This window comes from Henckelia pumila, chromosome 1 (assembly GCF_033568475.1).
Source record: "Henckelia pumila isolate YLH828 chromosome 1, ASM3356847v2, whole genome shotgun sequence".
Classification (NCBI taxonomy): domain Eukaryota; kingdom Viridiplantae; phylum Streptophyta; class Magnoliopsida; order Lamiales; family Gesneriaceae; genus Henckelia; species Henckelia pumila.
Window position 1 is genome coordinate 158,990,223 of NC_133120.1, and position 16,502 is coordinate 159,006,724.

The following is a 16,502-nucleotide window of genomic DNA, read 5'->3' on the forward strand; positions in this document are numbered from 1 at the left end:
TTAAACTTTGAGTTGTTGATCCATCACAGGTAGTGGATCTTTGATTTTAATTGATATTAGCTTATCATCGAATCGATTACGATATGAGAAGATCGGATATATCCATATCAAAAATCGTATACGAATCTTGGTACCGAGGTTCAGATGTGAATCTTGAGGCCGTGATTGGCTTAAAACATCTCGATGATTGAAGTTTATTTACGAAGCTCTTATCGTTTTTATTTATATCTTGAATTGATATTATTGATATCGCATGTATATATCGTTTATACTGGGAATGATTTTTCACCGGAGTTTATCCGATTATTGTCTTGTTTTGTATATGTGAATGGTAATAGATGGGGCAGGAGCTGGTCAGAGACGGCCTTGATAGCTTGGGAGAGAGATTTAACACGTGTGGACTCGGGTCTAGATGTTGAAATGCTGTCAAACATGTTGTGTTGAACAAGTTTAGCATGTTTATGTTTCTAAGTAGTGAATAAACGTTGTACTTGGAATTTGGAACTAAACTTGTATATTTCTAGCATTCATGAGTATTTTTAGTTGAGTATACATGTAAACCTTCTTGTCCTAAACTTGTTCTTGATGATATAACATGTCTAGAATTGGTATATGAAGTTTGGAACAGATTTTGACAGCACAGAAATCTGCATATTGTCGAGCAGGGTATGCTCGCTCGATTGGTTGCTTTTGACCGATCGAGCGAGACCTGTTATTTTCAAAACCGAGAGTTTCATATTTTTGCTTGCTCGATCGGTTGATGTTGATCGATCGAGCGAGGTGCATTATTTTTTTAAAAACAAAATTTGGTCTTTCATGCTTTGAACTTGGTTTAATTATGACTTAGTCATTAAGTGCCCTATGAATTGAATTAGCGACCCGAGCCCTCCATCTTTATCTGATATTCACGACGTTTTTCACGTCTCTAAGTTGCGAAAATATCATCTAGACCCTTCTCATATTCTTCAGCCTGACGAGGCCGAGCTTGACGAGACTCTAAGCTACTTTGAGCGATCGATTCGGAACCTTGACCGAAAGGAGAAGCAGCTCAGAACCAAGTCGATTCCTTTAGTGAAAGTTCAGTGGAGCCATCACGGAGTCGAGGAAGCGACTTGGGAGACAGAATCTGACATTAGACAGCGATTTCAAGAGTTATTCTGATGATGTGAGTTCTTAATTCTATCTTATGTGATTGATTCAAATTGATTTCGAAGACGAAATCTATTCTTAGAGGGGGAGAATTGTAACACCCCAAATTTATCTTAATTGAATTTATTTGAGATAATCGGAGATTATAGTATTCGAGGGCCGAGTTATTATTGATCAGGGGTTGTTTTGCAATTTTCGAAATTTTCAGGGACTAAAATGCAAAAATGGAATTTGTTATAATATCTTGGACTTGTTGACTTGGTCTTCAATTTATACCTTCTCCCTTCTACTCCTCCAACACGCCATCCTCCATTGAAGAAGAAGAAACGCCATCTTCAAGCTTTTGATCTTCGGTTTTCGATCGATCCTCCCGGTAGAATTTAAATCCGAAGTTAGTTTTGCGATCCCGGCAACAAGAGCTTCGTTCTATCGCAAGTATTTCTTCGACCAGTTATTGTATTTTTTGGATGTAGTTGGAATTCAATTCTTTTTTAGTATGATGTTCTTGAACTAGCTCTTATCGTTTATTCTCAGTCGGATCAGAAAAAGAACGTCGTTCGGAATTGTTATGATTTTTTAGGCATATTTTGAAATATGGAGTTTTGTGATTTGTTGGTATTGAATTGTTATAGATGATTTGGTATTGGTATGAGTTGGTTTCGATGTTATACTGCTATCTATGCTTTCGGTTGATCAGAATATAGCCGTTATGCCGCCGGTTTGAGTTTTGGGTTATCGTTTGAGTTGAATTGATTGAACCGTGTTAGTTTGGGTTTTTTTGTCGTTGTTGATCCTCTATTGCCTCCGTACTGATTGGTTTGAAGATTGTTGAGCCCAAAGTTAGCAGAATTCGAATTGTCGAAGAACGGTAAAGAGTTTTACCTTGATCGTTTGAATTATTGGTTGAAATAGAATTTGATATAAATCTCTTATTGTAGCTTATTCAGAGTTGGAGCATTTGAATCGCAAAGTTATAAGAAGACATCGCTTAAGTGGGATAGAACACTCAAGATAGATGGTTCTTGAGTTTCCCCTAAATCACATACTTGCATCAATACTTGTTCTAGAGTGGGAAACTTGTATTTTGTTGATTGAACTCTTGTTATTAATTGAATTATGGTTTAATGCTTTGCGTTTTCTATATGCATTCATCTCGAGCCTAAATCTTTGATTTTTGCGGGCTGAACGACCCTTTTAGTTTAGACGTTTTGGGGGCTATATTCGAGTGGCCTGGGTTGTAGAAGTTCATCTAGTGTCAGCATACTCCTTATAGTTGCACCAAAGTCTAGAGGATGAATATACGTGACACCACCTCGATCGGGAGAGTCGGTGAGTAGTTGCGTGATCTCATCCTCGGTATCCCAAAAGAATAGCAGAAATTCCTTCGATCATCAAAGTTGATATCCCGATTTTAAAGACATGCATTTCATTCGTCTTAACATTGAATATGTTGTCTTTATATCATGTTATTGATATATTACTTGTTATTGCATGTTATATTTCTTTTACTGGGAATATTATTCTCACCGGAGTTATCCAACTGTTTCTTTGTTTTGTATGTGTACTTGGTGACAGGTGGGACAAGATCGAGTCAGAAACGTCAGGGATAGATCGATATTAAGGAATCGAAGTGGGATTCTATTTAGAAGTTGAAAAACATGTCAATCTAGTTTATGTTTTGAGAGCATATTTAGAACTCGAACTTGTTTGATGTTTGTTGTATCAAATATTCGAATATTGAGGATTGAATGTTGTCGTTGAATGTAATTTATACCTCTTTATGTATTGAATGGAGTTTGGAATGGAGTTTTAAATTGAGAAATCTGTTTGCTGAGTTCAGATTTGGGCTCGCTCGATTGGTGGAAAGTTACCGATCGAGCGAGGAGTCCTCACCCTTCGAGGCAGCACTTTTCTCGCTCGATCAGTAACTTTTTACAGATCGAGCGAGAAGCACTGGAGATGTTGAGCGGAGATTTGCTCGCTTAATTGATAAGAAGTTAACGATCGAGCGAGACACTGTTCACAAGAAAAATAAATTTTTTTATTTGCGTTTCATCTTGCTTCTTGTATGTTTAGTGATTGTTTTATTCGAGAATATATGTTTAAAAACGAGGTCTCACAGTGCACTTGCGAGAAGAAAATACACTAAAATCATAAAATAATACTTTTGGCATAAACAATGAGTGATCTAAAAAAGAGACATGTCTTATATAATTTACTCGGGCGTAAACGTTTTTGTAACTAGTATATGATAATATGTCATTATTTCAATTCGTCTCTTCTTTTAGTTTCTTATATAATTAGGGAAAATAAAATGCGTTCACCGTTATATGATAATTGTTGGGTGCAATAATTATTTCTGCTGGTTAGAGCAATCGAATCAAGACGCTTGGACTGTTATGCGGTTTAAAAGATTTGACTTTTATTATTACCACCAGCTATAGCTTTTGGTAAAGCGACAAGGGCTCGGTCCTACAATTGGTATCAGAGACAAGGTCACGAGTTTGATTCCCATTGATTGTAAGGAGTGTAATTATTTGGAGGGAAATTGTTGGGGTGCAATAATTGTCCCTGTTGGATAGAGCAATTGAACCATGACGCTTAAGCTGCTGTGCGGTTTAAAATATTTGAGTTGCACCATTACCATCAGCTATTGAGTGACAAACGCTCGGTCCTACAATAATGAAATAAATAAAATCACAATCAAATATTTATTTTAAGAAATCTTGAATGTGAAGAAAATCAAATAAAATAGTTCTTCTACAAAATTTTGACTGCAATCGTAACATATGTAAACTGAAGATCCTCTACTTTAAAATTAGGTCTATATAAAACGGTCTTACGTGTGTGTGTATATATATATATATATATAATTCAGATCGACAAAACTTGTATTTACAATAAAAAGTAATACTTTTGTCATAAAAAGTAAAAACTAATACTTTTCATGGGCTAGGTCAAGTCAAATCAGAGACCGTATCACAAAAAGTGATATCTTTTTATGGGTCAGGTCAAATGATATGGATCGAAAAAAATTTAAATATTTATAGTTTAAATAAAGTTCTAATAATAATTACTTCCAAATAAATTCAATAATAAATGATAAATTTTACCAAAACTGAATTATTTTTAAAAAAAACTTCTTTCTTTTAATTTGTATGTTTAATATTTAAGAAAGAAATTCTAAATTCAGATTTGTTTAAATCATTCAATAAATAAAAATATTCAAAATAGCACATAAAAACAAGAGTATGTATTTTGAGAGACAGTCTCACAGATCTATGTGCTGAAATTAGCAGACCTGTTCCATAACTGGAATGAAAAGAAATACTTTCGACATGAAAAAAAATAATTTTTCATGAATTGAGTATCTAAGAGATCTTTTTCACAAATTTATATCGCGAGTAGTTCTCACAAGAGTTTTTGTGTAAGCAAAATTATTATCGGATTGAGATTCTAAGACTATAAAATTTATAGGAACTAGCAATCGAGGCACACGCGATACGTGTGCGACGTTGTACATGAATATTGTGTAAAAATCTGCTGAGATTGAAAAAGACCTAAAATAATAAGTGTATCTTGCCTCACGATTGCAACGACATAATTATTGATAACACAAGAAAATTGACATAATTTTCCATCAATTAAAATTTTTCAAAAAACCATATCTAAAATAAACACTATGAATTTTTCATAATAATCATTTCCAAAAAAATAAATACAACACCACCAACACTAAATGGTCGAAATTAATATTCTAGATTCTAAGTTATAAATATTTGTAAGCTCTAAAGAATCTCTACTCTTCAAAACGCAAATTTAATATTGTTTCACAACCTCTTATAATCGTTGTGCATTGACAAGTTCTCTGTACAAACACAAACAACCTTAAATGAAATTAGTGCAAATAAATAGTATTAAACCTGCACTTATGACTAAAATATAACAAAATAAGTATGTGGAAGTTGAACTTATGATTTTCTAGCAAATTAAATGACAGAACATCGTCTTTTCCAAAATATCTTAAATAGAGAAAATGAAAATAACTTTAATTCAATGTAAATCATCTAAAGATATTAAAAAATTCAAAGAAAATGTGAAGAAAGACTAAAAAAAGGTAGAAAGTCACAAAATCTCATCAATATATTTTAATGTTGAACACAAATTAAACACCATAATGAAGAAATATTAAACAACATGCTCATGAAAATGGAAAATGTAACAAATAGGAAGTTAATATTATATGAAATCCCAAATTATGAATCATACGCAACAATTATAAGCCAAAAATATATTGGGTAGTGTTTGCAACCTCTAAAAATTAGTGATTATGGAGATTTTCTTCACAAATTTGTGAACTGAATATCCATAATCAATTATTTTTAGAGGTTGCAAACATTGAGTAATTTACTGAGGGAAAATTCTGTCACGTGAGTAATTTTTTAATGTTGTCCTAAAAGAAAAAAAAGTTTACAACAAACATGATCATAAAAAAATAAAAAAAAGCCAGGCAGAAGATTGTGATGAATCGATTACCGAGTAAAGGCCTCGTATGTTAAAAGAAAATCGAATAAGAAGGATTTCAAAGCTTGAGGTATGAACCTGTAGAGAAATTAATCGTCAATTCTTGAACATGCACAGATTGCGATGAATCAATTACGGAGTAAATAAATTATAAAACAGAACGATGTTTAAGAAAAGAAAAGAAGAAGGCCCCGATCGGTATCAGAAGCCAAACAAAAAAATCATTTTTTTACTAATTTGTATTGTGTTTAGATTAGTTTTTTAGTGCTAAAAAGCATTTTTTAATTTAAAAATAGAGTTTTTTCAAAAGTTCAAAATTAAAGATTAAAAAAACTTTTATTTTTTTAAAAAAAGTCTATGAAAAGCAAACGGGCTCGAAGGCTTGCAAACCTGGAGAGATTAAATTGTAAAAAAGCTTGGTGAAAATACTTTTCGACCATGATCTGAGAGAAAGGAAAACGATCAATCAACGTCGTGTCCTGATTTCGTCAATTAATCTTGAACACGCATAGATTGTGATGAATCGATTACGGATTAGAGAAAATATAAAACACAACGGTCCCATGTTTAAGAAAGTCAAAGAAGAAGGCCAAACCTGAGAGATTGATGTAAAAATTCTAGGTGGAATACTTTTTCAAAGCGAAAGAAGAAACAAAACTATGCTTGATTTGAGATTGTTCGATTGGAGAGAATTTGATGTTTTGATTTTTTTTTTTTTTTTTAGAGAAACATATGGGTCAACAGGAGAGAGGAGAAAATGAAAACATCAATGAAGAAGGAAAAAAAAGAGAGCAACGCCCTATGCACAATCAGTAATTCGGAAGGAAAGGAAGTAAGTAAATTGAACGTGGTGGGTGGGTGGAAGAGCATTTTTGGGTTTGGAAAAACAAGACCAAGACACCATTCAGTTTGTATGCAATGCTTAAATGTAATAAATAGCAAAAGATTGTTATAAAATCAAATATGGTACTATGTACTAACTTAAATAACACGAGATAGACTTCAAAATAATAATAATAATAATAATAATAATTACATATTTTAATGTATATTTTCAAACATAATCTTAGTTTTTTTTGGAATTTATTTTTACATATAAAATTATGGGAGAATGTTACAGGCTGAGTTACACATTCAGTTTAATATTATATAATTAAATGCATTTGGTATAGTTCAAATGCGATATATAATCTAACGTGTCTCCTTGGATGTACATGTCATATCCATAACGGATTATATTGGAAACCACTGATTTGATCCAGTTCCACAGATCCACCAGTCTGTTGGCAACGGCCATCATCGGCACAGCGACGAGGTGGACCAAAATAGCAAAGAAGCCAACAGGAACAAATTTGGCAGCAAGGCCGAAAGGCCAAGAAACCATCGCAATTGCAATGCATATTGCCCATTGTTTCCCATCCAATCTCTCAAAATACCCAATTCTTGCAAGAATTTCGACCAACACAAAAGGCACCACCATGAGCCCGGCTACAAGCCCAATGAACCGCGGCCGTATGCCCGAAAATATGTTCTTTTCCTCGATCTTCCTTGCACTGATCATGTTAAGAACTTGGAGGAATATCGGTACCACAAAAGTTGTTGCGTCCAATGCTTCATCAGCGAAGCCAAAAATGGTCCCTTTGAATTGTAGCACGCCGAAGGCTATTATTTGATACGCAGATTGAGTCATTATGTTCCTTAACATGTAGCCAGTCAAGATCCAAATCTTGCCATCTTCTGGTACTGGTTGCTGTGGCAGAGTAACCGAGCTGGGTCGTCGGTGCTTCTGCCGTCCGAAAGTTATAACAGCGATAAAACCCATTCCTGTACTCACCCATGTCTGTTGAACCACTTGATATCCTAGTGCCTTGTTCACTCCTGATGTTTTTACTGGCAACACCAAGCGAACAAAGGCATCGGCTATGCTGGTGGACATTAGAGTGAGCTGGAATTGTGTAAATGATCGTGTGTTGTGTAAAATACCTTTAGACCACGTTAAAATCAAAGATGTGGGGATTTTTCTATCCAAGATCATGATATCTGAAGTCCCCGTTGTTTCATCTCCTTGTATACCCACAGAGATTGATTCTGATGGTGCCGTCGTCTCAAGATTAGTAGCATCTGAATTCATCTCTGTTTGGCGGAGTTCAGCTACATCATCAAAATTCTCCTTTTGGACAACATCTTGCACTATCTCCTTCAAAACCACAAATCCCAATAGATTGTAGCAATCCTCATTCTTGTCCGAGTTCGAATCGTCTTTCAACTCTCCGTTAGGAACCTGCTGTCTAAATGCAAGAGCGATGGTTTGCGCCCTGCTATCAGAGTTGATGCTTTGAAGTTTCTGCTCAAGTAAACTTCTGGTATCTTCGTCTAGAGTATGTTGGATTCCCGCATCGTCGTAATAGCCCAAACACATTGCTAGGATCACTTCAGCAGGTCCTCTTCTATGCTCAAGAAAAGAATCATCCTTTTTCACCAAAATGACTCTAACTTGATTCTCCAAGTTTTCGACTTTGACAATGGCACAGTCATTCATCAGCTTCTCCCAATCCATGTTTGATTCAAGATCTGCTTCAGATAAAAACGCTCTCTCACTAGGACTTCCCAAGAACTTAGTCCCGCACTTGTGTTGTGCGTGGTTAGAAATTCCTGTCGTGTTTAAACCAATTCCCTGGCGAAGCAATTGAAGAACGTCGGGAGAAACGTGAGATGAAACTTCCTTGTTTGCGGTCATTTGCGGGACAAATAGAAAATTTGAAATCATCAACCGGTTCAAGGCACTGAGTTCATGATCAGTCACGTTTATGGTAGCCATACCAACTCCTATTTTCTCCCAAGAAGGAAGGTTCCGGACAATAACATCGGAAGCCGCCATCATATTAATGGCATGAGAGAAACAAACCTTCAAAGCCCAAGAAAAGCTCTTGGCATCCATAGCCATGAAAATTACACCAGCCGCAACAACATACTCCACAATCGCATACGAGACTTCAAGAGTACTTGTTCTTCCACGATCAAAGAGCGAATACCCTTGATCATCTTCTGCTCTCCCAGCCGCATAACGGGAAACTGAAATTAGGATGGAGCTCATTGCAAGAAGCCATTTCATTATTTCCACTGATCTGACAAGATAATCGATTTGAACTCTTAACTTTGTCTTCTCAATGATGCCACTAGTGTTCGTCCCCACAACACTACTAGTAACCATCATTTTAACTTGCCCTTCCCCCACTTTGGCTCCAGCTCGCAAGAATGGATCGGAATAAGTAGTTTCCACAATCTCCCTATCTTGGGATTCGCCCGATTTCAATGACTGATATCCTCCAGATGCCTCCAAGAGAAGCCCATCAGCTGGAATCCTGTCCCACTTTGTCAATAGAACAATATCTCCCACCAGAAGGCTTGAGACAGGAATCTGATGTTTAACACCATTCCTCAAAACTATTACTAATTGGCTTCCTTTTATTGCCTTGTCGAAATAAGCCCCAACTCCTTTTTCAATGGTCGAAGATATCACAGATAAGAATAAGGAAAAGACAAAGCCATACGTCCCGTCTTGCCATCCATCTTCCCACCCGTACAAGATGATTCCGACTATAATAAGATACACAGAACATGCACATAGGAAAAGAAACGAAATCTTTTTGAATCTGCGTAACATGGCCAATAAGTACTGATAGCAAACATCTCTAGTACTTCCACAAGTGTTGGATGCAAAAAAGTCAATCCGGTTGCGCAGATCAGCATCATCTCCACGAATTCCGTAACCGGCATGCGTCTTGAGTGACAAAATGATTCCATCAACACCTCCAAGCTCCCTCAACATCTCATGATTCTTGCTCTTTGCGAGTTGCTTCAGCTTTTCCTTGTCGACGTTGTTGAACGGAGAGCTGCTGTCTGTTGGCATCCACACGATCACAAAAGAGAGCCTACGGAGCCTTTCCATGATTATCTATGCGAAAGACGAGTTCTTTGAAAGTTCCTTTGAAATTTTTCATTTCTGCAATATCAACACGAACAACATGCTACTTGCAATTTGCAAAATGTTGTTTTCCGAATGTACATAGAATTGATGTTGGGCCCTCCGAAAATAATAAATTGTGGATAATGGGCAACCGCTACTTGCACACCCCATTAATGTTGGGCCCAACTGCTTATTTTTGTAGCTACGACCTTAGATTTGCAGATGGGCCACTGTCTAAATTTTTTTTTTTTTTTCAAAATTATCCAAGAATTTTCTTATAAATTTCATGGGCCTCACATGCTCTTAATGCTAATCTTATTGTTGATTTTGTGGACTCACTTCCGATGTATCTATCTTCACATATTTCCACACTGATTCCTATTGAATGAATGATAAACTTTTTTTTTTTAAAAAAAGAATTGTATGGGCTTCATTTTGTTCAAATTCCAGACATATTTTAACTCCAAGTCTCTTGTTTCTAACAATTCTATTATAAACTCTAGCAACTTTCCTTGGTTCTTCAATTGTCTCATATCTTTTATTTCATTTGATTCTACTAAAATCATTTTAATATATTTCAATAATTTTTTAAAATCATGATTTGAGGAGATCGGGCTTGTAGTCCAATTAGTCTCACCTGTCTTACCAATTAATTAACGGATACTTGAGTTATAGTCTTCCCCTCATATTTTTTAATAATATAAATATAAATAAATAAATAAATAAGTAAATAATGATTTGAAAAATTTCTCTAAAAAAAATGATTTGATAAATTTACTGAACAAATCTCCGAAAAATAAGGGATTGCATGTAATATTGGATATATATGTATATGAAATTCAAGAGGTTACCGTTTGTACATGTACTTTAAAAATATTTTTAGTGTTTTATGAGGGAAAAAATTTTAAAATATGTTTGGATAAGATTTTAAAATGTGTTTGGACCTTCTCTGGTTTTCCTATTTACATGAAATAACGCAAAATATTAAATTTAAGTGTATAATTTATTTATATTTAGTAAGATTTCGATTAAAATAAGTGCAAATTGCTCAAAAATCCCCAATGCAAATATGTTTTGCTCTGCACTCCTTAGCCATTTTTTTGTACCACAATTTTGGTTAATTTGTACCACATTTTGTATGATTTTGTACCACATCTTGTATTGTTTTGTACCACAGTTTATGACTAGGGACCCCAAAGCAAAACATGTTTGCATTTGGGGATTTTTGAGCAAATTGCCCTTAAAATAAAATCCTTTAATTGGCACGGAAAATAAAATATTGAAAACCACAATTTTGTTGGAATCAATCTTTCTTTCATACAATAATGTAATGAGTTTATGATAAATTATTTGTTACAATATAAAGATCTTTTTTAAAAAATTAATCACTACTAGAAAAATCGCGTAAGACTTCGGTTAATAACCGAAGTCGTAGGACCTTTTTTTTTTTTTTTTTTTTTTTTTTTTACCGAAGTAGTGTCACGTGAAGTAGGGTACTTTTTTACTTCGCTGAATCGCCGAAGTCTTATACGTTAAATTATACCGAAGTCTTTGGTCATTTTTTGAAGGCAGAATTGGACCGATGCCGAAGTAAAAACATATATTTACTTCTCTCATTTAATAAGCTACGAAGTCAAAAATATACTTATACTTCGGTAGTTAATGAATTTAATGAAGTAACAACTATGATTATACATCAGTTTTTATACGAAGTGAAAGATTATGTTTTACTTCGGTAATTTCTTTTTTTACCGAATTAAAATTCAATCTTCTACTTCGCTTATTAATGAAATTACTGAAGCCATAGAATTTCTTTTACTTCATCAATTTCGTTAACAGACGAAGTGATATAATCTCTTTTACTTCGTTAATTTTCTATATTACCGTAGTAAAATGTTTTCTTCTACTTCGTCTATTAATGAAATTGCTGAAGTAATAGAATTTGTTTTACCTCGGTATTTTCATTAAAATACGAAGTAGAAGATAATGATTTACTTCGTTTATTCTAAAATTGCCGAAGCAATAGAACACATTTCTAAATTAAAAATTAAGATACAATAATGGCATAAATATATTTTTGAAACTTAAAAATACACTAATAATTAATAAATCCATCCCAAAACGACACATACATAAATGAACAAGTACTATATCCACCAAAATAACCCGAAATTATATGCACATATCCACACATATTTTCTCAAAACTATACGTGTACACATCCACACGTATTTCCTCAAAAAGAAGTATTATCCCAATTTCAAATGCAATATTCAACCACCTAAACATGTATACATCTACACGTATTTCCTCAAAACAAAGTATTATCCCAATTTGAAATGACATATTCAACCACCTACATGCGAGTAGACAAATTCACTCCATTCACTTCTAACTTCATCAAATTGTTCTTGACTGTACGCCTTATTCTTGATGCATCCTGCAAACTGAAATTCAAAAAAAATATAGGAATGTCACGGTAAACCAACAAGACAACTGGTTGCAAACTGAAATCCAAAATAAAGAATAAGCAACAACCTATTTGGTATGCATGCTGACATATATGATTAGCTTGTTATGGGTTTTAAAAATATCCAAGGATTCTCAAACATCGAAACCATGTAGCAGTTAATTCTTCAGTTCATGAGAAACTAGCTAAAACTCACACACAATCCTAATTTATTCTCATAGCAAGTAAAAGCATGCAAGTGCATTGAAGCCTAGGCTCAAGAGACTAGGCAAGGGAGGGTTTGAGACAAAGCAAACTACCGCATTATATTAAAAACTCTAATTCACCTAGAAATTTTGCCATATAAAAACCATCACTAATGAAAATTGTGCCTCGATCCTTTAGCACATGTGATTCAGAAGCTATAGTGCTGAAACCATCACAAACAGAAGCTAAAGTGCTGAAAAGCCATCACTAACAGAAGCACTAACAGAAGCACATGTGATTCCTTTTGCCATATGGTAATAAAAACCATCACTAACAGAAGCTATAGTGCTGAAAAACCATCACTAACTAGGGCTTTTGGAAATACGTTTTCTTTTTTCTACTAATCACACTTGAGAATTTTAGAAAAGAAATGCAAGTTATGGCTGAGAGCAGTGTCGAAGCAGTTTAAATGGTTTGCTGAGCCTCAGTTTACCAGGCATGATTGACACTCCCTATATTAATGAAGCAAGTTGAATGTCTTACATAACGCAGACATAACATAGGCATTTAAAATCAAATACTGAAGCATGATTCTGAAGGATAACAGATATGGTATTGGAAAATGATTCAAATTGCATAAACATAAAACTAAACAAATTTGCAGTTGGCTATATTGCTAACGTTATGCTTAATTGGCAAGCATATTTTGAAAGGAACCAGAGCATAAAATAAAATTTGAAACTCACCATCATTTCCACCCGTAGAACTTCACATTCAACTATTTTCTTCATATACCTCATCACATAATATCCATATTCAACACCACCACTTTGTTTTAGATTTCCCTATAATAAAATTGAAACGCAATTGCATCAATCACAATCCAAATAATATTTCCCTATCAATTCATGTCATTCATACGTAAGCACACAACATGCCAAATCCAATTGACATAATTTTGAATAAAACCATGAAAAAAAGATGCTCTCAAATGGACGTAACCGGTCTTTTTTCAGATTTATACATTTGCAACAAGGACAATGAATTAAATTGGGGTCAACGTGGAGATTTTGCAAACAACAGCTGATGAACTGTTCAACACCCTCCTGATACTATTTAGATCTTCTATCCGAGCGAATCCAAGATTTATCCATAATTCACACTAAAAAATAACACATTTGAAGCAATTAAAATATGAATCTTTTGGTTGTCTTTTCATAGCTGTCTTAGTTCAAACTAAAATCTTTCCACTCAATATCTAAAAAAGAACCAAAGCACAATATTTGGTATGAGTTAATTTGTATGATTTGTTAGAAAAACTAAATTAGTGTCTATAATTGTATTTGCAGATAGAGGGGACATGGAAATTTAATTTGTTTAATTATGTTGGGAAAAAAATTTAGTCTCTACAATTGTAATTGCAGGTAAAGGGGGACAATTTCCATGATGCGTATAAATAACAAAAACGTAGTAATTGGACAAGATGTGTCCAATGTTCTTTTCAATATCCAGATAATTCACCTATTTGGTGGAAGTTAACAAAGTTGAGTTACCTTTTTGATACAGCTTTACCAATAATTCTTGAACTCGAGGATCCTAAAAAATGACACTAACAGTTAGAGCAACGACTTCCTGAATAATTGGAAAAATATATCCTCATCAATTGAGTCAACTGATATGAAAATATTTTCTCCAAGAGTCCTAAACAAACATTTGAGGCAACTCCTTGATTTAAAAAATAATAATTTTCCTACTTTGGTGAAGTTATGCAATACCCTAGTCCAGCAAAAGTGAGATTCTACACTTAGTTCATGACCACAGTAAGTCAAAAATGCTTGCCTCAAGGAGTCCACAATGCTTCCCAGTAAAAAATCAAAAGTACATACTTTCGAAAAAACAAAAGAGGAACAAATTAAAGCAAATAAAAGCATGTAGAAAATAGAAAGTCATGTGAGCAATTACAGTATATGATGAAAATTTATATAAATAATACTTAAAAATATATTATTTATTTTCTTCGCAACAGTTGTCATCATAGTTAAAAAAGTGGAAATCAATATAACTTCGCAACCTCCAGAAAGCCTTTGCAGGTGTCCTCAAAATTAACCTGTTATCATAAAGAAACTCTTTCAAAAAGATGAACATTCTCCTGTAAATATATGATAAATCCAAGCATAAATATTATTAAATTAATGCCTCGATCTCCTAAAAAGTGAATCAACAATAAACAACATTATACTATAAAGCGAGTTGGCAACAAGACCAATTCTCCAAAAATAAGCAGCTATAAACAAGACTAATATTCATGACAGATTAGAGTTTTTTTTGGCTCACAGCTAGAGTTTTTTTTAATAATCAAATTTATGAAGTCTGTACACATCATTCACAACCTTGATTTGCTTCTTTATCTGAAATCAAAGAAATAATATACCAGTCCTACATCATTTTAAGCACAAATGATAAAAGTTACTCAGGCTTCACAGGCCTACGATTTGCATTCATATCGTAAAAAACTCTTTATGTCAGACGTATTTCAAGATGCATGATGTCATGTGGGAAGATTTGGACTCATCTTTACATGAGAACAACATGCTGCTATATCAAAATTGTTCGAACAATTCTGTAGTTCTTAAAGTAATACCTAAACCAGGCTTAGTAACTATAACCAAAGAGCTTTCTGTGGCCTATTCTCAAACTAAAACAGCCACCATATTTGAAAGCGGCCAGCAAGATCTATGTGCATTTCAAGATTCAGCAGTTCTTGAGAGAATGTGATAACTTTTTTAGCCTATCTGCGGGCCAATAAAGCCCCTTCTTTTGTACCCATTTTCACACACACATGTACAATTCCTATCATAACCATTTCATACCACGCATTACTGCTGCTTTTTCCATTTTGTTAATATGGGATCGTGACAGACCCGTTGACTGAATGTTAGTTTATTGTGCCATAAAAAATGCAGCACAAGATTAACCGAGAACAAGAGCACATTCCTTCTAATTCCCATATTTTTTGACTTGATTATTTTGCTAAGAGTGTTAAATTTGCAAAAATCCACATAATATTCCTACATAAAGCTTTTCACGAAAAATAATGATTCAACATTGTACCTCAGTTAAGCCTCCAGCGGTAACTTCCAAAAAAAGAAATGTCCGGGTATAATCATCATTGACAAATACTACCCACTTAGTAAAATCAATCAAGTATCTAAATTTTAAGAACAAAAGTCAGCCATGAACTTCAAACTTCTAAAGTATCGACCATTATATAAAAATGTTAGCTTCTTCCATTGTCACTGCGAAAGGGCAAGGGCGAGGGTGAAAAATTACATTTTTCAGAAAATTTTCAAGTGAAAAACTAAAAAATAGTCTAAAACATAAAAATACATAAAAATATTCTAAAACATAAAATTACATAACATAGAGAAGGATGTACCTGTTGAATTCTTGGGCAACTACATAAAGAAATTGAGCATAATTTCTTAGCAAAAGGGAATTGCTGGGATCTTGCGCCAAACCTGTCATTGAAACAAAAATTTGATGTAAAAAGGTAAGCCATACTTACATCGACAAAGAAGGTTCAGAGATAGAAAAGGAAACAGACTTTCTGCACTGAAATATTCCAAAACATGTAAAACCTAAATTGAAACAAAAATAGAGAGATTTAGACCTTTTGCTTTCGAAATAGGGCGTTGGCGTCGGTTCCCGGCGGTGGTTGATGGTGGCCGGCTGAAGAAGAAAGGGATCGAGCAGCTAGGTTTTCTTTCCCATGACGAAGAAGAAAGGGGATCGGATCGTGATTTGTTTTTTCACAAGTGTTGAAAAAGTTAGGAACAAAATATCCGGTTAATCCTTTTACTTCATCAATTATAATAAAAAATATTAATTCTTTACTTTTTACTTCGTCAATAATAGTATGCCGAAGTAAAATACTGTCCAAAATAATAAGTAAAGCCCGCGTTTTTCAAGTACCAAAGTAAAAGTTGCGTTTTTACTTCATCCGTGTTATTACTGAAGTAGATTGTTACATTTTACTTCGTAATTACTAATTGGCGAAGTAAAAACTGGCTAAGTAAAAGGTACAAATTCTATTAGTGAATAAAACAGTTTATATTTTATGTTGAACTTGAGAGTGTCTCAAACTTCTGTTACGCCCCTGATTTCATTATCCTTGTTGGATTGGGCCTGACCAATTATGTCAACTGG

The 16,502-nt window shown here is 34.1% G+C and overlaps 1 protein-coding gene and 2 long non-coding RNA genes across 3 annotated transcripts; all 3 read right to left on the reverse strand.

Annotated features, from left to right (window-relative positions):
- Positions 1-5,331: 5,331 nt before the first annotated feature.
- LOC140888415 (uncharacterized) lies at positions 5,332-6,403 on the reverse strand. The gene is made up of 3 exons (XR_012152091.1): positions 6,269-6,403; positions 6,064-6,116; positions 5,332-5,751 (listed from the first exon to the last, which is right to left on the reverse strand). It is a non-coding gene; the product is annotated as an uncharacterized lncRNA (long non-coding RNA).
- Positions 6,404-6,826: 423 nt separating this feature from the next.
- On the reverse strand, positions 6,827-9,622 carry LOC140874313 (putative calcium-transporting ATPase 13, plasma membrane-type). Its single transcript, XM_073277589.1, has one exon. The coding sequence runs from the start codon at positions 9,620-9,622 to the stop codon at positions 6,827-6,829; it is 2,796 nt and encodes a 931-aa protein (XP_073133690.1).
- A 2,124-nt stretch (positions 9,623-11,746) lies between these two features.
- On the reverse strand, positions 11,747-16,108 carry LOC140875328 (uncharacterized). The gene is made up of 6 exons (XR_012148398.1): positions 15,967-16,108; positions 15,733-15,814; positions 14,368-14,403; positions 13,850-13,892; positions 13,043-13,141; positions 11,747-12,087 (listed from the first exon to the last, which is right to left on the reverse strand). It is a non-coding gene; the product is annotated as an uncharacterized lncRNA (long non-coding RNA).
- Between the last annotated feature and the right edge of the window lie 394 nt (positions 16,109-16,502).